This window comes from Malaya genurostris, chromosome 2 (genome assembly GCF_030247185.1).
Source record: "Malaya genurostris strain Urasoe2022 chromosome 2, Malgen_1.1, whole genome shotgun sequence".
Taxonomy (NCBI): Eukaryota; Metazoa; Arthropoda; class Insecta; order Diptera; family Culicidae; genus Malaya; species Malaya genurostris.
In genome coordinates this window covers 329,851,448-329,877,909 of record NC_080571.1, presented here as the reverse complement: position 1 = coordinate 329,877,909, position 26,462 = coordinate 329,851,448, and the positions used below count along the sequence as shown (strand labels likewise).

The window sequence follows — 26,462 nt, the reverse complement described above, 5'->3', positions numbered from 1 at the left end:
ACGTTGTAAGTTATTATCATATATCACTTTACCTTATGATGTTTAGTAAAATCTTTATTTGTTATGGTAAAAATATTTCGAAAAACTACATGACAACTGTCAGAAAAACCACTAATTAAAATCAGACTTACGTAGAACATTTTTTCCAATACAGTTTTGTTAAATTTCATCATCAATCGGTTTGTAGTCTGGCAGTAGCTCCCATATCTTCATTCGCCATCGTTGGCGTCGTTGTTCAGTCTCTTTTTCGATTCTCAGTATAATGTGCAGCCGTTGCCAACGCTCGAAAACCTTCCATTTAAGTTGCCTACATTGAATAACGAGTTTAAATTTGGATTAGTTCGATTCGCACTAGCAATCTGTTGGGCAGCATCGATCCTACCATTCATAGTGAGCTGCTGCGTGGGACATTTTGCCCTGCACTATCAAAAGGGCATGTTTGGTGCGTCCGATCCATATCGAGATGATCTTCTCCGTAAGGCGAACTTCGTGCCAGTCGACGGCTACCTGCATCTTTTTGCGCTGTTCGTGACAGTACTGTGGAAAAAAAATGTAAATTATCGTCTCCTATACTCTTATTATTTCCTACTGAACAAATGAACGCAGTATAGTTAAAGTAGAAGTTTTTTAGACCCCAACGTTTCTGTTTGATTTTTTTGTCGTGAATACGACTTACTTTACTATGGGGTGCCTTTTCAAAATTAGCCATATGGAAGAATGGGCAGAACTTAATCGTGAATATCTCGACTTGTATTAATGGTAGCAACATAATTCTTTCACCATTTCATCAAAAATATGATCAGGAATTTAGGATAATATTTTGAACAGTGTGAGATAACCACAAACAACTCAAAAATTAAGTTTTCTCAAAATTTCAAAATAATGCGGAAAACTCTTTACTTTCGCTTGGATTTTTCGCGCAAGGACGACGATTTTGAGGTAGTCAGGCACATATCTTCAACTGAATGCGTATAAAAGGGGAACCGTGGTGAAAATCGATCATTTCTTTTCGTGCGTTCGATGGGAGCAGACGTCGTGGGAGTTAAACCTTCAACCAGCAGCGACGGAGAGGGCGCCTTTTGCGTGGTTAAAACCTCAAACGCTCAGGTAGCAACTTTCATTCGCTTGCTGGCCTTCAAGGCGAGCAGACTGCCATCGCGAGAGTTAAACCATCAACCAGCAGCGACGGAGAGAGCGCCTTTTGCGTGGTTAAAACCTCAAACGCTCAGGTAGCAACTTTCATTCGCTTGCTGGCCTTCAAGGCGAGCAGACTGCCATCGCGAGAGTTAAACCATCAACCAGCAGCGACGGAGAGAGCGCCTTCTGCGTGGTTAAAACCTCAAACGCTCAGGTAGCAACTTTCATTCGCTTGCTGGCCTTCAAGGCGAGCAGACTGCCATCGCGAGAGTTAAACCATCAACCAGCAGCGACGGAGAGAGCGCCTTCTGCGTGGTTAAAAGCTCAAACGCTGGCCTTCAAGGCGAGCAGACTGCCATCGCGAGAGTTAAACCATCAACCAGCAGCGACGAAGAGAGCGCCTTTTGCGTGGTTAAAACCTCAAACGCTCAGGTAGCAACTTTCATTCGCTTGCTGGTCTTCAAGGCGAGCAGACTGCCATCGCGAGAGTTAAACCATCAACCAGCAGCGACGGAGAGAGCGCCTTTTGCGTGGTTAAAACCTCAAACGCTCAGGTAGCAACTTTCATTCGCTTGCTGGGCTTCAAGGCAAGCAGACTGCCATCGCGGGAGTTAAACCATCAGCGACGGAGAGAGCACCTGCCATCATTTGGTTTTCGGTAGTCATAACGGGAAGTTCAATTTTCAGATTGTAGTTCCGCAATATAGGTTTAGAATTCAGAGCCTGCGTGCTGAAACTGGATTCTGGAACTGTATTCCGGAACTAATTTGAGTTTCGAAATTGCAATTCTAGAATTGAAACTGGATTCTGAGTCTGTTATTGGTTCTAAATTTAGTTCTTGAACTCAGGATCCAGTTCTTTATTACAGACTTCTTCTATTCGGTTCTTTTTAGAACCATAATAATACTCCTAAAGAATTATGCGGAAATTTACTTTACTGTACTCTATAAAACCCATTCTGGTAGTCATGGCGAAAAATCGTCTTCATGTTTTAGAGCTTAGTTCTGGAATATGGGTTTAGAATTCAGAGTCTGCGTGCTGAACTAACTAAAATCGTCACCATTTTTTTTATTATAAATAACTATACTGCTTATTTCATAGTATTTAAGTGCGTTTCAGAATGTTTAATGTAACTAATCTGTAATTTAGTCTAGGCGCATCGTTTAAATTTCTAGTAATGAAAGAGGGGAAAGTTGCACAATTCAAACAATCGATGAACTACCAATTCGAATTCGGAAGCATAAATAAATCGTGTCATATTCGTATTCACGACATCCAGTTATGTCTCTGACATTACACACCCGTACTTTTTAATTTTTAAATTTTTGGTGGTTGTTCAAAGTGAAAACTACGATTTTTCACGAAAAAATCCGTCATTTTGTAGCTGTTAAATCTCCCCAAAGCAACAAAGAACAAAAAGGAAAACGTTGGGGTCTGGTTTTTTATATGTAGAAAGTGTGTGCAAAATTTGAAAAATTGGTGCAGTAGTTCTTGAATGACGATGGACACGGACTTTCGAAACCTGCTTTCGAGGAAAACGCGTTTAAAGGTTATTGTCTATAAAATCAATGGGAACAATTAATTACTCCAGGGAGCCCGTAGGGTCTAACATTTTCAAAAAATAATATTTTTTCTTTTATAATTTATTATAACGGAACATTTCAAGAATGTTTCGTCAAGTTTTGAAGTCAATCGAAGTAGAAATCTTGGGCGTGTGCGCCGAGCTTTTGCTTCTTCGTAGAATTAGATAGCCATATATAAAGGTCCATAACTTCCAGAGTTTCGTTCCAACAGGCTCGAAAATTTCACAGAAAATTCTTCAAATGTTCTACTATAAGAAGATATAAGGAAACGTTCACCTCCCTTCTACAATTATATTTCCGGAACCGACACTTTCATTAGCTCTTCGAATTTGATTAAAAGAACCCAATAAGATTCACACTGATATTGTCCAATCTCGTCGAACTGAGTCAATTGGTTATTGAAATAGGGAACAACAACAACTTTATTGTATGTTTTGCACGTTTCTATAGAAAGAACACTTCGTAGTGCAATAATATTAGATTAGATGTGAATAAATCAATACTTCTTTCAATCAATTTGAATGGTTATTGTCAATAAAACGGAACCTTTTTATATCGCGTACCACAGGTTGAGAATAGCTGCTCTGCGATAAAAAATTTCATTTTTTGTTTCTCCATTTTCGGTGAAAGTATGTTAAACCGATGGTTTGCCAACACGCGAACAGGCAACATACAATTTTCCTTATAAAAACTCAAACTTCATGACACAAACTCCTTACGATTACTCTTGTGCTTTATTGGCGGTAATATGAAAGCCAAACGGATAGGAAAATGACGTTTAAATTTGAATGACATGTCAGTGGGTATCATTGGAATCGTTCTCTCGATAACATTTGCCATTAACCTTTTAACTTTGAACTTTTTTCTGCACTTGTTCCTGTACTTTCTGTACTTATTGTTGTACCTTCTGAACCTATTCATGTTCTTGTTTCTGAATTTTATGTATCAGTTTCTGTACCTGTTTCAGTACTCTGTATTTCCCTGTGTTTTCTCAACATGTTTCTGTCCTCTCTGCACTTGGTCCAGTATTTTCAGTATTTGTTTCATTACTTGTTCCTGTACTTTCTGTATTTTTTTCACTTTTTGTACCTGTTTCTGAACCTTCCACACTTGTTCCAGTGCGCTCTGCACTTGTTCTCCTTATTTCTGTACCTACAGCTCTCCAGGCGAACTTCGCACTGCTGAAAAATTATCTTTGGATGGAAATTATTTCGAACACTCACAAAATCAGAATAATCAAACGACCTGAGCGAAATTCGGTTTCAGAAGAATGTGCTCATGATTGTTCGCGATCAATGAAGTTGAATGATAAAATGAGTCTCAGCAATTTTTCAGTATGTGAGAAAGTCGATGTATCGTTTCAAAGAGGTGAAAAATGTCAATGTGATGATTCCCAAACCCCGTTCTTTAAATGATATACAACATTCTTCAATATTTGGAGGAAATTTTGCGAAAAATACGCCCACAATCTCCCAAGGTATCAAGCCATTAATGTTGCTGAAGGTGAATGGATTTGACAGAAATATTTGAAATTTTTTTTCAGTACTACTGTTACAGCGACGCAAACACCTATTTTCAACTTACTCTGAAAGTCAATCTTTCGAACAGAGATAGCAGATCTCACTCTGACAATTAGTTTTCGCATATAAAATGACTACTGGAGTTGCGATGAACGGGGAAGTCGTTACCCTTCCAAATTATATTCGCATTTCACTCCAAATTTATTTCATTTATCAATTAAATGTACTTTTTGTAACAGTTTTATTTGGATTAATCTACTGAAATTCAAGAAGTATGACTACAACTTGCCCCAAATGGTTATGTTAATTTTACTTTTCGGGCATTTGTAATTCTTATGTAAAATTTAAGCCGAAAAAAACTTAAAACAAGCTTTGGATTCAGATGGAATTGTTCCATTGCACACTTCAATCTTGTTGTTTTCGGAGTTCAGTGCATTGTGACAACAATAATTACATCATTCAGTAATAGCCGTTCAACCGAGAAGGTTGTGTATAGAAGCGTACAGTTTAATAACGCTGGTTGGTTTACGCGCGTTAGGTGCAACAGCGGTTGAACAGCAGGTAGAGACCTGTTGGCAGCAGCCGTTAGAACGTATAGTCGTGCTGCATAAGAGAGCCCTAGTGCTGGGCCAAGCTGGTGAAGGAAACAACAAAGGGCGTTTCCCAAGCTCTACCCAGGCCACAATATACAGCCACAAGTGCTGAGGCACATCGAAGAAGAAGAGTGCGAAGGCACACAGAAGCAGGAGAGTGCAAAGGCACACCGGTGCGAAGGCACTTCGGTGCAGAAGCATATCGGTGCAGAAGCATATCGGTGCGGTGCACAAGGAAGAAGGAGACAAGACAACTCGGTCTTTCCACTGCCATACAACACGCAGGTATACACCGGTGACCTGCGCTGGTTACAGCTGGCGAAGACAAAAGTAAATCGGAAATCGAGTGGTGCTGGATGTCAGGTAGCAGTAGCATCACATCCAACAATCAGCATCCAACAAGAACATCTAGAGCAACGAGGATCTACACGGCAGTGCAGCGGAGATAGACAACAATTTCAAGGTAGAAGTTTTTTCTTTTCCTTTTGATTGAGTACTGTTGGTTTCATTTTTTATTTTAAAGTTTGATTAAAAATTTTAATGTGATGGATGAATCCATGGACGTAAATCCTAGCATGAATCCTATACCCCCACGAACGAAAAAATATCAGGAGAGCTCTTCTGGGCCTTGGATAGTCTTTTTTAGACGTATATCAAAGCCATTAAACATTTACCAAATTTCTAAAGGTTTGACATCACGATACTCTTCAATCAAAGAGATCATAAAAGTAAATAACGATAAAATTCGTGTTGTGGTAAATAATTTGAAACACGCGAATGATATTGTCTCCTCGGAACATTTCATTAAAGAGTATAAAGTTTACATACCCTCCAAAGATGTCGAAATTGACGGTGTTGTTACCGAAGCGAGTCTTTCGGTAGATGATTTACTCAAGCATGGTGTTGGTCGTTTCAAGAACTCTATGCTTGAGGGTGTGAAAATACTGGAGTGCAAACAACTGTACTCAGTAGTTCATGAAGAGGAAAAAAAAGTTTATCGCCCATCAGACTCGTTTCGAGTGACATTTGCCGGGTCTGCGTTGCCGTCCCATGTCTATGTCGATAAAATTCGCCTCCCTGTTCGGCTTTTTGTTCCAAATGTAATGAATTGTACGAACTGCAAAAAATTCGGCCACACAGCTACTTACTGTAGTAATAAACCAAAATGTATTAAGTGTGAAGGGCCTCATAAAGATAATGATTGCAACAAGGAAATTGAAAAATGTATTTATTGTGGAGAAAGTCCTCATGAGGATATTTCAGTATGCACTGCATTTAAAGTACACAAAGACAAAATTAAGCTTTCTTTAAAAGCACGGTCTAAGCGCACATATGCAGAAATGCTTAAAACGGTCATTGATGTTCCCCCTTTGGAAACCGAAAACGGGTTTTCAAATCTAGAGGAACCAGAGGACTCTGACTCTGACGAAAATAGTGAAGGTAATTCGTTTATCACTACCCAAGGGTCAGTTAAGAGAAAGAAGTCTTCTTCCAAATTACCAAAAAAGACACCTAAAATTTCATCTTCAAAAAAAGATCCCCGTGTTAAACAAAAAAAGTCAAAACCAAAGACTGTGCCTCCTGGTTTGTCAAATTCACAAACCAATCCAGGATCTAGCACAGAAAAAGGTAATAATCCTGTGGGCTCTATTTCACAGCCACCAACAGGATTACTGAAGTTTTCGGAAATTGTTGAATGGATTTTCTCAGCATTCAATATATCTGAACCCTTAAAGACCCTCATAATGGCATTCCTTCCAATAGCTAGAAATTTTTTGAAGCAGTTATCAGCTCAATGGCCAATTGTCTCAGGTTTTGTATCTTTTGATGGATAATTTATCACCCGCCGCAAATGATACAATCACTGTCCTGCAGTGGAATCGTAGAAGCATCATACCAAAACTTGATTCATTTAAAATTTTATTGCATAGTCGTAAATGTGATGTATTTGCTTTATGCGAAACATGGCTTACTTCAAACATAGCTTTAAATTTCAATGATTTTAACATTATACGTCTCGATAGAGACTCTCCGTATGGTGGAGTGCTTTTGGGAATTAAGAAATGCTATTCCTTTTATAGATTAAACATCCCTTCAACTTCTAGTATAGAAGTTGTTGCATGCCAAATAAACATTAAAGGCAAAGATATTTGCATAGCTTCGGTTTATATTCCTCCAAAAGCACAAGTTGGACAGCGACAGCTTAATGAAATGGTTGAAGCCCTTCCTGCTCCACGATTGATTCTGGGGGATTTAAATTCGCACGGAATGATGTGGGGTTCCGTTTACAATGATAGCAGATCATCTTTAATACAAAACATTCGTGACAATTTTAGCATGACGGTATTAAATATGGGTAGCATGACACGGATCCCAAGACCTCCTGCACGCCCAAGTGCATTAGATCTATCTCTTTGCTCAACATCAATTCGACTAGATTGCACCTGGAAAATATTGCCTGATTTACACGGTAGCGATCATTTACCAATCATCATCTCAATTAGCAATAGCAATTGCATTGCTACTTCAGCTAGTATTCCATATGATTTGACAAAAAATATCGACTGGATTAAATACCAAAGTAGTATTTCTAGTATTTTGAATTCAATGGAAGAGCTCCCTCCACTTGAAGAATATGACTTCCTCATTTGTTCGATTCTGGAGGCAGCAGAACAATCCCAAACTAAACGCTTTCCTGGGCCAACGACTAACAGAAGGCCTCCCAACCCCTGGTGGGACAAAGAGTGCTCAGAGGCTAAACTCGCAAAACAAAATGCTTGCAAGACGTTTCTAAAACGGAGAGGAGGAACTCCTCAGAATTTTGAAAAACTTATGGTTTTAGAAACCAAGTACAAGAGCATACTTCGAGCCAAAAAATGTAGCTATTGGAGAAATTTTGTCGAAGGTTTGTCAAGAGAAACCTCAATGAGCACTCTTTGGAACATGGCCAGACGAATGAGGAATCGTAACGTGGGCAATGAGAGTGATGAATACTCGAACCGATGGATATTTGACTTTGCTAGGAAAGTTTGCCCAGATTCTGTTCCTACGCAGAGCATTATACGGGAATCTCCTCCAAATAATGGTTTTATTAATAACCCATTTTCAATGATGGAATTTTCTATAGCACTCTTGTCTTGTAACAATAACGCTCCTGGGTTGGACAGAATTAAATTCAACTTGGTGAAGAATCTGCCCGACCTCGCAAAAAGACGTTTGTTGGAATTGTTCAACAAGTTTCTTGAGCAAAATATTGTTCCACCTGACTGGAGACAAGTGAAAGTTATCGCCATTCAAAAGCCGGGGAAACCAGCTTCCAATCACAACTCATATAGACCCATTGCGATGTTGTCCTGCATCAGAAAATTGTTCGAAAAAATTATTCTACGACGTCTCGACACTTGGGTCGAGACGAACGGTTTGTTGTCAGATACTCAGTTTGGCTTCCGTAGAAATAAAGGGACGAATGTTTGCCTTGCATTACTTTCGTCTGACATCCAAATTGCCTTCGCTCAAAAGCAACAAATGGCATCTGTATTTTTAGACATTAAAGGAGCATTTGATTCAGTTTCCATTGATGTTCTTTCAGACAAGCTCCACCAACATGGACTCCCAGCGGTTATAAATAATTATTTGCACAACCTTTTGTCAGAGAAACGCATGCATTTTTCATATGGCGATTTGACAACATTCAGAATTAGCTACATGGGTCTACCGCAAGGCTCATGCCTCAGTCCGCTCCTTTATAATTTTTACGTGAATGACATTGACAGCTGTCTAGTAACCCCATGTACACTAAGACAATTGGCAGATGATGGCGTGGTTTCAGTTACTGGACCCAAAGCTATTGATCTGCATAAACCATTGCAAGATACCTTAGATAACTTGTCCGTTTGGGCTGTTCTTCTTGGTATCGAATTCTCTGCGGAGAAAACAGAGTTAGTCGTCTTTTCAAGAAAGCATGATCCCGCGCAGCTTCAGCTCCATATGATGGGAAGAATTATCCAACAGGTTTTAACTTTTAAATACCTTGGGGTGTGGTTTGATTCCAAATGCACGTGGGGAGGACACATTAGGTATCTGATAACGAAATGCCAACAAAGAGTAAATTTTCTTTGAACAATAAAAGGATCTTGGTGGGGTGCTCATCCGCAAGATCTAATAAAATTGTATCAAACAACGATACTTTCAGTGATGGAATATGGATGCGTTTGTTTTCGTTCCGCTGCAAACTCTCATATTATCAAACTTGAGCGAATTCAGTACCGTTGTTTGCGAATTGCCTTAGGCTGCATGCATTCGACACATACAATGAGTCTTGAAGTTCTGGCGGGAGTTCTTCCATTAAAAGATCGATTTTGGGAGCTTTCATCACGCCTGCTAATAAGATGTGAGGTGCTGAATCCCATGGTAATTAATAATTTCGAACGACTAGTCGAGCTTCGATCTCAAACAAAATTCATGACAGTATATTTTAACCATATATCACAGGAAATCAACCCTTCAATATATATTCCCATCCGTGTCAGCATCCTAAGTGCCCCTGACTCAACTTTATTTTTCGATACATCCATGCAGCGCGAAGTGCGTGGAATCCCGGATCATCTACGCTCGACGGAAATCCCAAAAATATTTTCAAGTAAGTTCAGGCATATTGACTCTGAGAAAATGTTTTACACGGACGGATCACGAATTGAAGAGGCTACTGGGTTTGGTATATTCAACAATAATGTTTCGGCTTCATTTAGGCTTCAAGAACCTGCATCTGTTTATATAGCAGAGTTAGCAGCAGTTCATTATAGTTTGAGTGTAATCGTCACATTATCTCCAAACCATTATTTCCTCTTCACAGATAGTCTGAGTGCAATTGAAGCCATTCGCTCAAACATGACTGGCAAGACTGAACCGTTCTTCCTGGGCAAAATAAAACAGTGCCTGAACGACATATTGAACAATAATTATCTAATCACTATAGTCTGGGTCCCGGCTCATTGCTCCATTCCTGGCAATGAAAGAGCCGATATTTTAGCCAAATGTGGTGCTATTGAGGGTGAAATTTATGAGCGACCGATTGCTTTCAACGAATTCTATAGCTCGTCTCGCCAAAGAACACTTGCCAGTTGGCAAGCTTCTTGGGATAGAGATGATCTGGGTCGGTGGATGCACTCAATTATTCCGAAAATATCGACAAAGGCATGGTTCAGGGGACTGGATGTGAGTAGGGATTTCATTCGTGTGATGTCCAGACTCATGTCCAATCACTACACGTTAGATGCACATCTCCTTCGAATTGGGCTCTCCGAGACTAATCATTGTGCTTGCGGAGAAGGTTATCGGGATATTGATCATGTCGTTTGGACATGCGTGGAGTATCGTGATGTCAGATCTCAACTAATAAATTCTTTGCGTACCCAAGGTAGACTATCCAATATCCCAGTTCGAGACATTCTTGCTTGTCGTGACCTTTCATACATGAAACTTATTTATCATTTCATAAAGAAAATTGGATTTTCAATTTAATAAAGGCCCCTTTTAAGACTTAGTTCTGATCCCAGCTGCGTCCATGAGTTCAACCAATAGCTAAATTAGAATAAAAATTATGTAATGATACAAACAAACTCGAAACAGTTTATGAAATTATCAACAAAATGTCTGAAAATAACAGCTTATTTTATAATTTATAGAAGTTAATCGTTCGGTTCAAATAATATTTCCGAGTAGATTTCATAATTAATGACGAGTTACCTAAGATGATATTTAAGCTATAAGAGAATATGTTTTATTAATTCAAAACGTTGTGACTATGTTAGAATTAATTTAGGATAAGAATATTATGTAAAAGTGATGCTACGGCGAAGAAAAACTTATGTAAACTGCCTTAAGAAATAAACGTATTTATGAAAAAAAACAATAATTACATGCATTGTGAAGGTAGAGATTCACATTTCTGAACTTTTAAGGAAACACTTTCTTTTTTATGTCGTTCTTTAATTTGAATTGACCGCATTGACGGTGAAAAAGGGAAACCTGTATGCTATTCATTTTGCGCCCATACATGATTGAACTTGTGGTTCGAAATAAATAAACACGTGAATCAAGTAGGCTCCATAAAATTTGAACACAAATCAGCTCGTTTGGCGCCAAACGATTTTATCAATAATCTAGTATTCATATTTTGCTCTCCAGTGGGCAAGCATTACACAACTCGATACGCGCCAGATCTAGCATGCATTGAGTGGAAAATTTCCAAGTCAATACATAACATTTTTCTCCACTTTTTCGAAGGATTTTCCTTATGTACTATAGCCTAAAATCTCCGCATAAACGTCACCTTTCGAACAAAATAAAAATCATTTACAGATCGGTCCACGCATACCAGAGAACATTAGCAACAACACTTTTTTCGCTATTATTTTATATATATATATATATAGATATAGAATTGATGGAAAGCCCGAAATTGGCAATTCTATAACTGAGTACAACAAAGATTTGTGTGTTTGTCTTGCTGTCCCATGACAAATTCCTGGATTTTATCCAAACTTCCGATACCGAAGATATAGGATTATTAATTTTTAAAACTCTTAACCATCTTATAAGAAATGCCATCTTCTAAACTGTGCTCAAAACTATTCGGATTCGAAAGTCATGTTAGTGAATGGTCGAGTGAACCGATTGCGGTTATACAAGTCCTCGGTTTCCGGTCCGGCAACATAGCTGTTCAACATAAACCGTGAAGAAAAATAACATTGCACTTTGGTGCGAACCCAAAAAGTTTTCTGCAAAAAGCAGACACTTCACGTCTGCTTAGCGATTTATGTAGAACTGCTAGGTGAAATAACAGTTTAACATAAGAAAGTAAAATCTCAAAAAAATTTTTAGAAAAAATCGACTTCGGAACTTAGAGAATTTTAGACCGCGTAACTTAGGTAATCCGCATAGAAAAAAACGCAAAATGGAAAAAAAATTGTTTGATGTAACTTGGGAAATCCGCGAAAAAAACCGCTTAAAAAAGACCCCAGTGTTTGATCTCACCTTTCTCCAACAGTTCATCGCAACCTTCATCAGTTTTGTATTTGCGAGCTCGTCCGCCTTTTGCTTTTTGCTCTCCCAGAGTGAATTGGTCAATCCCCACCATTTCCTAAAGCACTTCTTTTTGCAGTATCTTCTCCGAGCGGCCATGGCACGACGCTCGTTGTCTCTCCTAATGCCGAGCAGTAACTTGAATGCGAAAATACCGAGCCGCTTGAGCTTCAGTAAGCGAAATTCCTTGGCAATCTGGTTATTCGCAATCCAGGCTTGCCGTTCCTGCTCGCGAATAATCTTCTGTAACTTCTCTAGCTTACGTTTTTCGCGCATCTCTCGGTAACGTTTCTTGCGAGCTTCCTCGTCCTCTAGACGTTTTGCCTCTTCAGCAGCCAGTTTGTTCTCCTCTCGTTCCTTTTCCATTCGCATTCGCCGTTCTTTGGCTTCCTGGTGTTTGTGTCCACGTTCAAGAGCTCGTTGTTGCATTTTTGCCAGAAATTTCGGTATCATGAGACCCTGTGCTTGCAGCTTCCTCAATTCGTCTTCGTCGGTAGTGTCGTTTTTCATATTTCCCACGATTTGAATACACTTGGCTTTCGCACGTAACCGCACGTGACCATTCCGCATTGCTTTGTGTAGTTCGTTTTGTATTTCCATCTTTGATAGCTTCGCCGCTTCTGAAAATTTCGATAATTTCAGTTCAGTGATTATGCGTTCTTGACGTTCGAGTTTCAGTTTTTGCAATTCAATTATGTCTTGTTGAACCTTCATTCTGTGTTCGTAGTCCTTTTTAACGTAAGTCGTCTGCGACTTGCTAATGTTGGATTTGATAGCTTTTTTTTTATTTGCTCGAATGTTATTGATAAAATCATTGATTCGTTTTAGTTTCTGTTCTCGTGTCGAGATAAGCCCTGCACCTTTGGATATTTTCTCGAGTATTGTGAATTGTAACCATTTGAAAAAATATTGTTTGAGTAGAGCATGATCGTAATTTTGCATGAACCCTTCTTTCAACGCTGCACTGATTACTTTACGTGATGCTTCAGAAATTTCTATTTTATCATCGTTTATTTTGGTTTCAATCCCTGGTTTGTAGTTTGTGACACGCAGTTTGCTGTAATCCTTTTCATCCATTTCACAACGTTTCACCATAATTAAATCACCTTCGTTCAGCGGGAGCACATGTTCATCAACTATTTCTGGTGAATCATAGTTGTAAGTTAGTCTATCTTTTCCAAAATCATTGCTTTGTTTTGAAGAGCCGCTCGAATCTTCCATACGAGTTATTGTAAAGTAGAAATCTCCAGAATCAGTGTGGAAAATTGTTTGCGTATCGTCATCATTGCTATGCTCTGAAGCAGTTTCCGTAGACAAAAACTCAGTTTCATCAAATTCATCTAGATCGGAGTCAAGAGATTCCAAAAACAGTTCATTATCATCGAAATCGTACTCTGACCCATCGAGGGAAAATGATGATTCATCCGCTGGATAGGTAATCACTTGTGTATCTCCAAATCGCACAATCTTGTTTTCTTCTTCCTTGTCTTGAACGGCATTAACCTCAGTATCGAAGTCGTTCGATGGAGGTTGTTCTGAGTCCTCTATGATTTCCTCTATTCTCGCTGGTTCTTTGAACAAATTGAAATTTTCTTGTTGACATTGTTCAATCAAACTCTCTGAGCCACGAATGGCAGTTCTATAGAAGTCGGTCGTAAACTTTTCACATTCATTCAAACTGTCGTATATCAGACTATTATCAATCTTGGGTAGGTCAATGAGCAGGAAACTTTTCTTCTGCTCATTGACTTGATTTTTCTTGCCGTTGGATCCTCCTTTGGTGATATGTTTTCGAAATTTGTTCAGTTCGTTTTCGAATAGTGTCGACTCAATGTTTTGCCGATGATTCTCTAGGTGCTCTTGCTGATAGGCTCGTACCGGATTCAACGCAGGTTTACTTCGCTCATCTTTTGGTTTTCTTTTGATCATTTCGTGTCTGTAAATATAGAAAATATTATATTTCAGTTTGCTATTTCGGTAACTATTTTGATGTGGAACACATCTTTATTTTCTATATAGGGGTGAAAAGTAGAAACTCAAGGAAAAATACACGTAGAAATGTGGTTCGGTTTTAAACACTTACAGATCAGTCTATTTTGTATCAATTATTAATATTATTTCATCATTTGATTGGAAATATCTCGTAAGTTACTATTTGAATGTATCAAGCCACGTATTTTCAATTATAAATGATTGAAATTTTGATTAGTAGCGAGCAGTGTCCTATTTTGTCTGAAAAAAAAAAAACGGTTTTGAAGGAGTAAGCGATATATCAAACGGAAGACATCGCTCTGATTGGTCAATAGAAGCGAAGCTGTTGGAAGCACGCGAATCTATACATAGAAGCAAAATTATAGCTAACGTTTCAGTCCTACGCGTAGCATGCTAGAGGTAGGTTGTTGCTAGACAGCAAGACAAAAAGTGCCATAAAACGATTTGAAGCTTTAAGGTGAAATGTAGCGGAATGCGAAAATCGCGTTTTTGATCAATTATTCAAAAACTAGACCGATTTTCGAAAAACCAAACAATATAAGTCAAAAAAACTGTTACTTCCTTCTGCCTCATCAGGGAACATAACAAAGGGATATGGTAGACGGGTGATTGAAATAGAGCGAGATTTGAGATGCGATGTCAGCACCATGTTCTGATTCAGTATAAACTTCAACCGGAACGTGCAAAGTATCGTGTTCTTTGTATCGCACTACTTAATCAGGTTGCCATCTAGAACGTGTTCTCACATGTAGCAGAGTAGTTTAGATGATAGACCATCCCATGGTAAGGAGAAGAGGTTTACGGGTTTGAAATCTGCCTATTTTGATTCGTTTTCGCAAATTCTCATTTTGTTGTAACAGATCGGCTGAAAAGTTCGTATTGTTTCTATGAGAGGGCGCCACTAGAATTAAATCCATACCATTTTCAGTTAATACCAACCTTCAAAAGATACGTGTATAAATTTGACAGCTGTCTGATTATTAGTTTGTGAGATAATGCATTTTGAGTGAAGCTACTTTTGTTATTGTGAAAAAAATGGAAAAAAGGAATTTCGTGTGTTGATGAAACACTACTGTTTGATGAAAAAAAGTGCCGCCGATACCAAAAAATGGCTTGATGAGTGTTATGCAGACTCTGCACCGGGCGAAGCAACAATTCGTAAGTGGTTTGCAAAATTTCGTACTGGTCATATGAGCACCGAAGACGATGAACGCAGTGGACGTCCAAAAGAGGCTGTTACCGATGAAAACGTGAAAAAAATCCACAAAATGATTTTCAATGACCGTAAAGTGAAGTTGATCGAGATAGCTGACACCCTAAAGATATCAAAGGAACGTGTTGGACATATTATTCACGAATATTTGGATATGAGAAAGCTTTGTGCAAAATGGGTGCCACGTGAGCTCACAATCGATCAAAAACAACAACGAATTGATGATTCTGAGCAGTGTTTGGAGCTGTTATATCGAAATAAAACCGATTTTTTTCGTCGATATATAACAATGGACGAAACATGGCTCCATCACTTCACTCCGGAGTTCAATCGACAGTCAGCTGAGTGGACTGCACGCGATGAACCGAACCCAAAGCGTGGAAAGACTCAACAATCGGCCAGTAAGGTTATGGCGTCTGTATTTTGGGATTCGCATGGTATAATTTTCATCGACTACCTTGAAAAGGGAAAAACCATCAACAGTGACTATTATATAGCGTTATTAGAGCATTTGAAGGACGAAGTTTCAAGAAAACGGCCTCATTTGAAGAAGAAAAAGTACGGGTGTGTGATGTCAGAGACATAACTGGATGTCGTGAATACGAATATGACACGATTTATTTATGCTTCCGAATTCGAATTGGTAGTTCATCGATTGTTTGAATTGTGCAACTTTCCCCTCTTTCATTACTAGAAATTTAAACGATGCGCCTAGACTAAATTACAGATTAGTTACATTAAACATTCTGAAACGCACTTAAATACTATGAAATAAGCAGTATAGTTATTTATAATAAAAAAAATGGTGACGATTTTAGTTAGTTCAGCACGCAGACTCTGAATTCTAAACCCATATTCCAGAACTAAGCTCTAAAACATGAAGACGATTTTTCGCCATGACTACCAGAATGGGTTTTATAGAGTACAGTAAAGTAAATTTCCGCATAATTCTTTAGGAGTATTATTATGGTTCTAAAAAGAACCGAATAGAAGAAGTCTGGAATAAAGAACTGGATCCTGAGTTCAAGAACTAAATTTAGAACCAATAACAGACTCAGAATCCAGTTTCAATTCTAGAATTGCAATTTCGAAACTCAAATTAGTTCCGGAATACAGTTCCAGAATCCAGTTTCAGCACGCAGGCTCTGAATTCTAAACCTATATTGCGGAACTACAATCTGAAAATTGAACTTCCCGTTATGACTACCGAAAACCAAATGATGGCAGGTGCTCTCTCCGTCGCTGATGGTTTAACTCCCGCGATGGCAGTCTGCTTGCCTTGAAGCCCAGCAAGCGAATGAAAGTTGCTACCTGAGCGTTTGAGGTTTTAACCACGCAAAAGGCGCTCTCTCCGTCGCTGCTGGTTGATGGTTTAACTCTCGCGATGGCAGTCTGCTCGCCTTGAAGGCCAGCAAGCGAATGAAAGTTGCTACCTGAGCGTTTGAGGTTTTAACCACGCAAAAGGCGCTCTCTCCGTCGCTGCTGGTTGATGGTTTAACTCTCGCGATGGCAGTCTGCTCGCCTTGAAGGCCAGCAAGCGAATGAAAGTTGCTACCTGAGCGTTTGAGGTTTTAACCACGCAAAAGGCGCCCTCTCCGTCGCTGCTGGTTGAAGGTTTAACTCCCACGACGTCTGCTCCCATCGAACGCACGAAAAGAAATGATCGATTTTCACCACGGTTCCCCTTTTATACGCATTCAGTTGAAGATATGTGCCTGACTACCTCAAAATCGTCGTCCTTGCGCGAAAAATCCAAGCGAAAGTAAAGAGTTTTCCGCATTATTTTGAAATTTTGAGAAAACTTAATTTTTGAGTTGTTTGTGGTTATCTCACACTGTTCAAAATATTATCCTAAATTCCTGATCATATTTTTGATGAAATGGTGAAAGAATTATGTTGCTACCATTAATACAAGTCGAGATATTCACGATTAAGTTCTGCCCATTCTTCCATATGGCTAATTTTGAAAAGGCACCCCATAGTAAAGTAAGTCGTATTCACGACAAAAAGTTTTGTTCCAGCAAGACAATGCACCGTGTCACAAGTCGATGAGAACCATGCTGAAATTGAACGAATTGGGCTTCGAATTGCTCCCTCATCCACCGTATTCTCCAGATTTGGCCCCCAGTGGCTCTTTCCTGTTCTCAGACCTCAAGAGAATGCTCGCTGGTAAAAAATTTAGAAGCAATGAAGAGGTAATCGCTGAAACTGAGGCCTATTTTGAGGCAAAGGACAAATCGTACTACAAAAATGGTATCGAAAAGTTGGAAGATCGCTATAATCGCGGTATCGCCTCTAAGGGCAATTATGTTGAATAATAAAAATGAAATTTGGCAAAAAAATGTGTGTTTCTATTAAACGATACGAACTTTTCAGCCGAACTGTTAATTTGATGGCATATACAAGAGGCCACTTCATCATATTACATAGCACATAATAAATACCGTTTTCATTGAGAGAACTTGTTCTTGGCTGTAGTAAAACTTGCTTCATTTAGAGTTGGAACAAACTTTTACTCATATTGTGGCGCTCCTGGTGGAAGGATTTAGAAGTTCTTGGCGCCCACTTGTCGGGAATTTTGTCAGCTTCACGTATGATTTTTGACATTCCGCAAATCGACTATACTTTGTAAACAATCAACATGGAAAGAAGGGAAAAAAATTGTGCACAGTTATTTGGAAAATCCATTGTGGTCTGCATCTAGGCTAGCTAAACAGCTGAAATTGCACAGAAATACCGTATGGCGCGTTATCAAACGGTATAAGGAAACATTGTCGACTATTCGGAAGCCACAAGCCAATCGTAGGAGTGGAACTGTCGGCCGGAAACTACGCGGTAAGATTTTGAAGACGATTAAGAGGAATCCTAATCTGTCGGACCGTGATTCGGTGCTGCCCATAGTACCGTGAGGAGAACTCGACTCCGGGAGGGAATCAAGTTGTATCGAGTTAGCAAACAGCCATATCGGACAAAAAAACAGACGACTGTGGTCAAAATTCGTGCTCGCAAACTATTTGACCAGGTACTGACCAAGTTCGACGGGTGTCTTCTGATGGACGATGAAACCTATGTCAAGGCTGACTTCGGGCAAATCCCAGGTCAAAAATTTTACTTGGCAACGTCTCGGGGGGATGTTCCAGCCAAATTTAAATTTGTTTTTGCCGACAAATTTGCAAGAAAATTCATGATTTGGCAGGGCATTTGCAGCTGTGGCAAAAAAAACGAAAGTTTTCGTTACAAATAAGAAAATGACATCGGAATTATACCAAAAAGAGTGTCTCCAAAAACGAATTTTGCCGTTCATTCGATCCCACGACCAACCCGTAATGTTTTGGCCAGATTTGGCAAGCTGTCATTACAGCAAAGTCGTTCAAGAATGGTATGCAGAGAAAGGGGTCCAGTTTGTTCCTTAACCTAAACTTCAACCCACCCAACTGCCCCCAGTTCCGCCCTACTGAGAAATACTGGGCAATCATGAAGAGGGGACTCAAGGCAAAGGGAAAGGTTGTCAAAGACATCAATCAGATAACGACCTGGTGGAATAAGATAGCTAAAACGATGGAGGAAGAAGGTGTGCGCCGCTTAATGAGCCGTGTTACAGGAAAAATTCGAGAATTTCTGCGAAACCGCGTTATCCGTATTTTTTCTTAAAAGTATGAAGAAAACGCTACATTTGTATCAAAAAAATCTTGATTTCAATAATAAATAACTGAAATACAGGCAATTGTCTTTGTTTCAATTCTATCTGAAGCAAGCTTTAGTATTATTTTCCACTTTGTTGCTGACAGTATTGACATGTGGTCCGCTGATTTTCGTAGGTTATCAGAGATTTAAAAGGATACTTTGTGAACTCTTCGAGGATACGGCGAACCTGGCGTATTCACAAAACATGCACACCATTTAAGATACTAGTGAAAGAATCGTTCATACTTCGTTTATGTAATCTATATCTATATATATAAAAATGCAGAGATCATTCTTTGTAATCGCATCACGTAAGAACGGGTGGACGGATTGAGATGCTTTTTTTTTGTTTGATCAGTTTTTACCCCCACCGGGTTCGTACATCAAAAAAATTAGGAAAACTTACCGGAAAAGTGGGAAAAACCAATAAAGTTATTTTGTATGGACAATGGAATTTTCCACTGAAAAAGTCGCCAATGATTGCTAGATCTACAATTGATGTTTGGCGCGCAAGGAGATGCTCAGTATTTCTCCGTTGAAGAAAAGAATACTAGATCTTTGTAAAATCGTTTGGCGCGCAACGAGTAGATTTGGGTGGAGATTTTACATGCATGATTGATTCGTCATTTGGAAACACGTGCTTAATAGGGTATCAAAATCATTACTTGCCAAATGACTGTTTTAGCTATACCTTAAACAGAAACACAAGTTCTAATGTCATTTACCAGTAGATGTATTTAGATGAATTATGCTGGCCATCGTGGGCGTGAGTTGAACAAATCAAATAATGTAACGATTTTTTTACGTATCAATGATAGGATTCTGCTGTTGAAATAATGAGTTCAGATGAAAATATTTTCCTTGCATTTAGCATGCTGACGTTTGTTCAGCCGATTCGAGTGAGTTTTCAAGAGTGGTTTACTTCAAAACGGTTTGCTTAGGATGCGAAACGTGAATATCATATCTGAAGGAGAAATCGTGGCATGTAAGAACCATCAGTTGTGAGATCTGCTGTTTTATACATTGGCTTTAACGATAAGAAAAATACTTGGTAATCACTCCTCATGTTCACTCCGCTAGAACAGAATATTGATTCTCAGGACTGAATACTAAGCAAAACGATGTGGTGGCTCGACGAATGAGAGACCTTTTGATACAATTCTTGAACGAATCCAGCACATGAAATCCAGCAAAGTTAATGAACACAATATTTAATAAAAGGGCAATTTGAACGTTCGAATGTCCAAGTATTTTTCATTTTATCGCTAATTCGTTAATCGAAAATTGATCCTGTCATTATCCTGCTACGAACATTCATCAAACACTAACTAAGTAATATCACTAGCGGTGAAGTAGGTTGTGGACAACCGTTCAAAATTAGTTTATTACTTTCGATAATCCCTAAGGATTTACTATTAAATTTTAAACGTCTTCAGTACAAATAAGTCTTAATATTCAATGATAAACAACAATCCCCAAGGGCTGCTTTTGGAAATTTGTGGGGTCAATTTAAAGTATTTATCTTGGTCATCTCTTTTTCATCCATCTGATAATTTATTCATTTGTTTTTTTAGGAGCAAGGGAAAAGCCTGCTGGAGCTGAGATTTTGGTTCTCCTTCTCCAGCAGGCATAAAACATTCTCATCTTTTGTATCAACAAATAACATTTGACCAAATGATACATAACGAAATCTTAAATTACCCTTATTTAAACTACAAAGCTAACTAACAACTATTCATATTGACTAATTATCCTAATAAAACTAGCAGGAAAATATTTGGAGAAAACGGGTTTTAATGGCGTTACGAGATAAATTGAAATTGAATCCATCAGAGCAAGTATTGAATACGCGACATATACTCGAAAACGGTTCATTGAAGCCATAGTTAGTTCTAGCACGAGGAATTCTGAGAAAGGGATTAAACCGCAAATTACGCCGAAGAATGTCAAAACTTAGCTGTTGTAGGAGATCTGCACTATCAATCCGAGATTGGATGAGGTCCGCGACGAAAACAGCTTTTTGTGTATCACGGCGGACCGATAGCAAATCGAAGTGTATGTCTACAACGATTTTCGTAGCTTGGAAGATTAAATGGATCTCTCCAAGGCAGACGACGCAAAGCAAAACGAATGAACTTGCACTGAACAGTTTCAATGCGTAGCTTATCTGTTTGATAATATGGTGCCCAAACAACAACAGCATACTCGCGAACTAGAGCGCAATATAACGATTTCAGGCAGTATATGTTATTGAAATTTTTTGAGATGCGAAAGATGAATCCTAGCATCTTTAATGCTTTAGAGAGGGTATATTCTATGTGATCTTTGAAACTAAGTTTTGAATCCAATAACACTCCTAGATCCTTAATTGATGTCTCCCGTTTTAGTACAGCTTGTGAAATAGTGTAATCATACATGGTCGTGGTTCGTTTACGAGAGAAGGAGATAACGAAGCATTTGAAGGCGTTAATAACAATTCTGTTGACGTTGCACCAGTTAGAAAATACATCCAACTGTGACTGCAAGAAGTTTGAGTCTTTCAGATATTTGATGAGATGAAACAGTTTGAAATCGTCGGCGAATGATAGCTTCATGCATTGCAATGCGAAATTCAGATCATTTAGATATAGCAGAAATATGAATGGTCCTAGATGGCTTCCCTGAGGAACGCCAGAGCTCACGATGAATGATGAAGTAACGCAGTCGCCAATTCTCACGGTCATACTACGACCAATCAGATATGATTCAATCCAATCCATCATCCCACATGTCAAATCTTTAGTTTGAGAGAGATCTACAATCTCTGTCCAATACACTGACTCGAAGGATGAGATGGCAAACGGTGCATTTGTTTAGTTTTTGCGTAACAAAAGCATTGAACATATCCACAATAATTCTTGATGATATTTCTTCTTCGGGACGAAGTTTTTGTGTTGGATATGAATTTGTCGTAATTCGTTTATTGTAAGCCAAGTAATCAGTAAAATAATGATAAGAAACATTAACGTTTGGCAACTCTGCTGTTCGAAAACACAAATTTAAAAAAATAATTTCAGTCGAGACGAAGTTCGACGGGTCAGCTAGTATATATATATATATATATATATATATATATATATATATATATATATATATATATATATATATATATATATATATATATATATATATATATATATATATATATATATATATATATATATATATATATATATATATATATATATATATATATATATATATATATATATATATAATAATAATAATAATAATAGCGAAAAAAGTGTGTGTTTTAGTACATAAGGAAAATCTTTCGGGAAAGTAGAGAAAAACTAGAAAATTGGTTCGTTTAGAATTGGAAATTTTCCATTCAATGCATGCTAGATCTCCAATGATTGTTTGGCGCATATCGAGGTTTGCTGCTGCCCGCTGGAGAGCAAAATATGAATACTAGATTATTAATAAAACAGTTTGGCGCCAAACGAGCTGATTTGTGCACAAATTTCACTGAGCCTACTTGATTCACGTGTTTCTTTATTTCGAATCACATATTCAATTAAGTGAGGGCGCCAAATGAACAGCATGCAGGTTTCTATTTTCCGTTATATAAATTTAAGTTCAATGTCGTGAAGTCAAATTATAGAAAAGAAAGTGATTAACGTTTTTTTTATGATTCGTTGTTTTCCTAAGATTCCAGAAATGTGAATCTTATTTTCTTGATAGATATAACTAAAAATTTCGTCAATTACTTCGAATTGAAAGTTCGGTAATTTATTTAAGTCCAAACGTCTTCAACTGGCCCAAACGCAATTCTAATTATATCAACCCAGAGTACTTCCAAATTTCAAATTATTTGTATTTGAGTGGCTATGAGCAGTTTCGTCCAATGTACTCGAACCTTCCCGTTTGCATCCTGTTTCTAAAACTCATAAACCGTCAAATTGATTTTGGTTGTATTTTGCTTGAATCATTTGGGACTTTTAAGAGCAGGAAAAACTGCTTTAAAGTGCAAAGTGTACGTCAGGTACACACGTACACTTCGCACTTTAAATAAGTACAGAAGTTACAGGACCAAATATAGCAAATACTGGAACAGGTATAGAACGTATAGAAACAAATTCTGAAATAAGCACAGAAAGTACAGGAACAAACACACAAATTACAGAAACAAGCAACAAAGTACAAAATAAAGTGCAGTTAATCGCAAATGTTTGAATGGCAAAACAATTTTGAATGGCAAATTAGAAGAAGAAAAAGTTTTCATTCCACGCATTCCAATGATGCCCACTGCTATGTCATTTCAATTTGAACGTCATTTTCTCATCCTGTTAATTATCTTTCTGTTACCGTCAATAATCGTTATGAGTCTGTAGCGTGGGTTTAGAGTTTTTTTCAGATGGATGAATTTGTACGCTGCCTGTTTGCGTTTCGGCAAACCATCGGTTTTATATATTTTGTACCGTTGTCCGCGATATAGAAAAATTGGGGCCACTATCATAGAGCATTATAATGATATTTTTCCTCAATAATTATTAAAATTGATAAGTAGTTTTGATTTTCTACGTCTAATCTAATATTATTGCGCTACGAAGTGTGCAGGGATCCGCTAGTGTTCTTATAAATATCTTATACTTTTTTCAGATCGGGATGCATTTTCGAATGTCGATTGAACTCAGAAACGCATAACATCTTAACCGGGCTTTTATTGATTTCGGGATTTTTTAACATACTTATTTTATTTGTATTATATCTGCATTATTCATCTGCTTCTTTTCTTTATTCTTTCTTTGTATTCTGCATCGTTCTTCTTCTTCAAGTTTTATAACTTTTTTCAGTTCGATTCTTCAGCAAAAAACAACAAAAAGGAAAACGTTGGGATCTGGTATTTTGCATTTCAAAACCTTGCTTTCGAAAAAAACGCGTTGAAGTTTTTTTGTCGATAAAATCGAAGAAAACAAATTATTACTTTAGGGAGCCCGCAACATTCTCAAAAAACATATTTTGTAAAAATGAAACATTTCAAGAATGTGTTGTCAAGTTTTTAAGTCGATCGAAGCAGAAATGTTGGGCCTGTGTGCTGCGCTCTTACTTCTTCGCAGTATGATATAAGCAAAGATAAAGGCCCATAACTTACTGAATTTTGTTCCGATAGCCATCACAAAATATTCTTGAAATGTTTTATTATAAGAAAATACAAAGAAAAAAGTAAATGATTTTTAAAAGTGTTAGACCCTACCCGCTCCTTAAGTAAAAGACGAATGTGGAACTGTGTGGAATGAACATATTTAACAATCAGTAGTGTCGTTTTTCATTGAAAAACACTGGTGGCGTGGATTGCTCTGATTTTGCACTTTCGAGCACAAATGCAATATTCTGCCAGTATTTCATTACCATTTCTGCTAGGAAGTGCAAAACCAGAGCGATCCACGCCACCAGTGTGTTTCAATGAAAAACGCCATAATAATAACTATAATTCACGCGTTTTTGCCTTTTTTTTAAAGGCTAATAAGCCAGAGTTAACTTCCAGTTTCGAAAGAAATTTCAAGCGAGCTATGAAAGATAGAGTATTAAATTTAAAACCAGACGAAAAAGAAAACTTTACTCTGCCGTTTACTCTTATGAGTGCCGAGTCTTCATTCAACTATACAACTTAACACTGCATTCAGCTGAGAGCGATTTTGTTTAATTCCGTTATATATTCAGATACTGACCTGATATCCATCACCAGAACCGGATTAAGAGAAGTCTTCTGAGCACTACAGTCTCCGTTTAAAATCCGCATTTGACTTTCATCGATCAGGTCCATATTGAAGAACCGTTTAACTGTCTTCGATGTGACGGTAATGTTGTTCAAATGTTTTCGTCTAATGCGGTCCCATCTATTCTCTTTCGGTTTTGATTTGTTTATTAAGCGTTCGAACAAATCGGTGGGATCGGATTTTAAATTATTAACATTTGTGGATTGTATATTTTCTGTCATTTTCAATGCTCAACTATGTTGGAAATGCAAAAGTAACAATGATTTCTTTGTCAGATATTGATGTCTGTTTAAACAAACTCGTTGCCAAGGTAACGACGCGTTCCACCGACATACATTTTCTGTATGTCAGGTCTGGGCAATATAAAACAAAGGGATACATGTTAAACAATTTATTCAAACAACATATCGCTGCACAATCAGAAACAACGTCACTTAAAGAATATTTCAACCAATCCGACTAAATGCATTGTTTAGAAAACATCTCTCGATACAACTAACTAACAAGGATCTTGATGAAACATATTGATTCCGCTGTTTGAAGCATTGATTTTCATGAATTCATCTCGTATCTCACGCAGAAGTTCCTGCTCTGCTTGATTTATGCAGTGTGACTGGTTGACTGGTTCCGCATACGGGACAGTCATTGCTTGTGCACTTGTGCTTATTACTGGCTGATAGCGTCCGTCGGGTGCATATTTCATTCGCTGGCTCACCAAACAATCCATCCGCGGTTGATTTTTACCATAGATACTCACATCGATTCCTTGGTGGTTCTGACTACGTTGGTGTCGATCTACATTCCCTTTGAAAGCAGTCTTGTAACCGCATATACGACATGCGTAAATTTTCATCTCGGGTGCGTTGCTGTTGGCCAAAATTTCGTCTAATGTAAGCCGCCGTCTTGGACGAGTTTTTACGCCTTGTTGCACCAGACTATGCCTCCGTAGTTTGATATGACGGAATAGGTTAGCCTTGTACTGCGAATGATAACCACACTCCGCACATGAATATCGTTTCGGTGGTCTAGGCTTATCGAGCGGTCTACCAACATCGACTACGGGTATCCATTCGCCGTTGTTGGATGTTATGGAAGTACCATGATTTGCATTAGTGTCGTAAACTCCTTCATACGTGGGATAGTGCTGAGGTTCATCGTTTAATTCGTTGGGTTCTGTTTTCACTTCCAGCTGTTCCATGGTATGAAAAGAACCTTCGTAACATTGCTGGTGGGTTTGCTGTTCATGCATATTTATTTCAATTGGTTCGGTTTTAATTTCTGGTTGGTCGATTTGTGGCGGCTGATTTATGTCAACAGGAAAATCAGCTACATCTCGATTTAGTTGAACGTCACTATTCATATTTGACATCATCGTATGCTGTTGTGATTTATGTTCAAGCAATTGTTTGAAATAGCATTCCGAATTGAAGCTAACTTTTCTAAGCAGATAGAACATTTCTAGCTGAGCCTGACAAAGATTGCAGATTCGCTGTGGCAATCCGTCAGACGGAATAATCTGGAATTTTTTCTCGTTAGAGATTTTGCTTGTATTATCCAAAATCTACCATTTACCTGGAGTTGAAGACAATTTTGCATAATTACAGCAATTATTTCACCACTATGGTTACGGGACGCTTCAAGAATGGAAACGGATTCAAACTCTCCACTTCTTCGACATAGACGACAAAAGTGGTCCATTGCTGATAGTGTAATACTTTTATTCACAAGTTAAAATATTTTCTTTTTATGTAAGAAAAAACATCAAAAAAGTAAATTGCATATCTGGATTCGAATAATAATAATAATCAAATATTATTAACTTTGCTGCTTATGCTGTCAATTGACAATAGAAAGACAGACTATTGCAACGAAACAAGTAAACGCGACATTTTCAAATG

At 38.1% G+C, this 26,462-nt stretch overlaps 2 protein-coding genes across 2 annotated transcripts; both read right to left on the bottom strand.

Moving 5' to 3' along the window:
- Nucleotide 1: 1 nt before the first annotated feature.
- Nucleotides 2-24,799, bottom strand: LOC131431502 (uncharacterized). The gene is made up of 4 exons (XM_058597260.1): nt 24,517-24,799; nt 11,869-13,852; nt 383-537; nt 2-307 (listed from the first exon to the last, which is right to left on the bottom strand). Exons 1-4 carry the CDS (start codon nt 24,783-24,785, stop codon nt 160-162), a joined length of 2,556 nt encoding a protein of 851 aa, XP_058453243.1. The 5' UTR covers nt 24,786-24,799; the 3' UTR covers nt 2-159.
- Nucleotides 24,800-24,940: 141 nt separating this feature from the next.
- Nucleotides 24,941-26,356, bottom strand: LOC131431501 (uncharacterized). The gene is made up of 2 exons (XM_058597259.1): nt 26,137-26,356; nt 24,941-26,080 (listed from the first exon to the last, which is right to left on the bottom strand). The coding sequence occupies exons 1-2, from the start codon at nt 26,260-26,262 to the stop codon at nt 25,064-25,066; spliced, it is 1,143 nt and encodes a 380-aa protein (XP_058453242.1). The 5' UTR covers nt 26,263-26,356; the 3' UTR covers nt 24,941-25,063.
- Between the last annotated feature and the right edge of the window lie 106 nt (nt 26,357-26,462).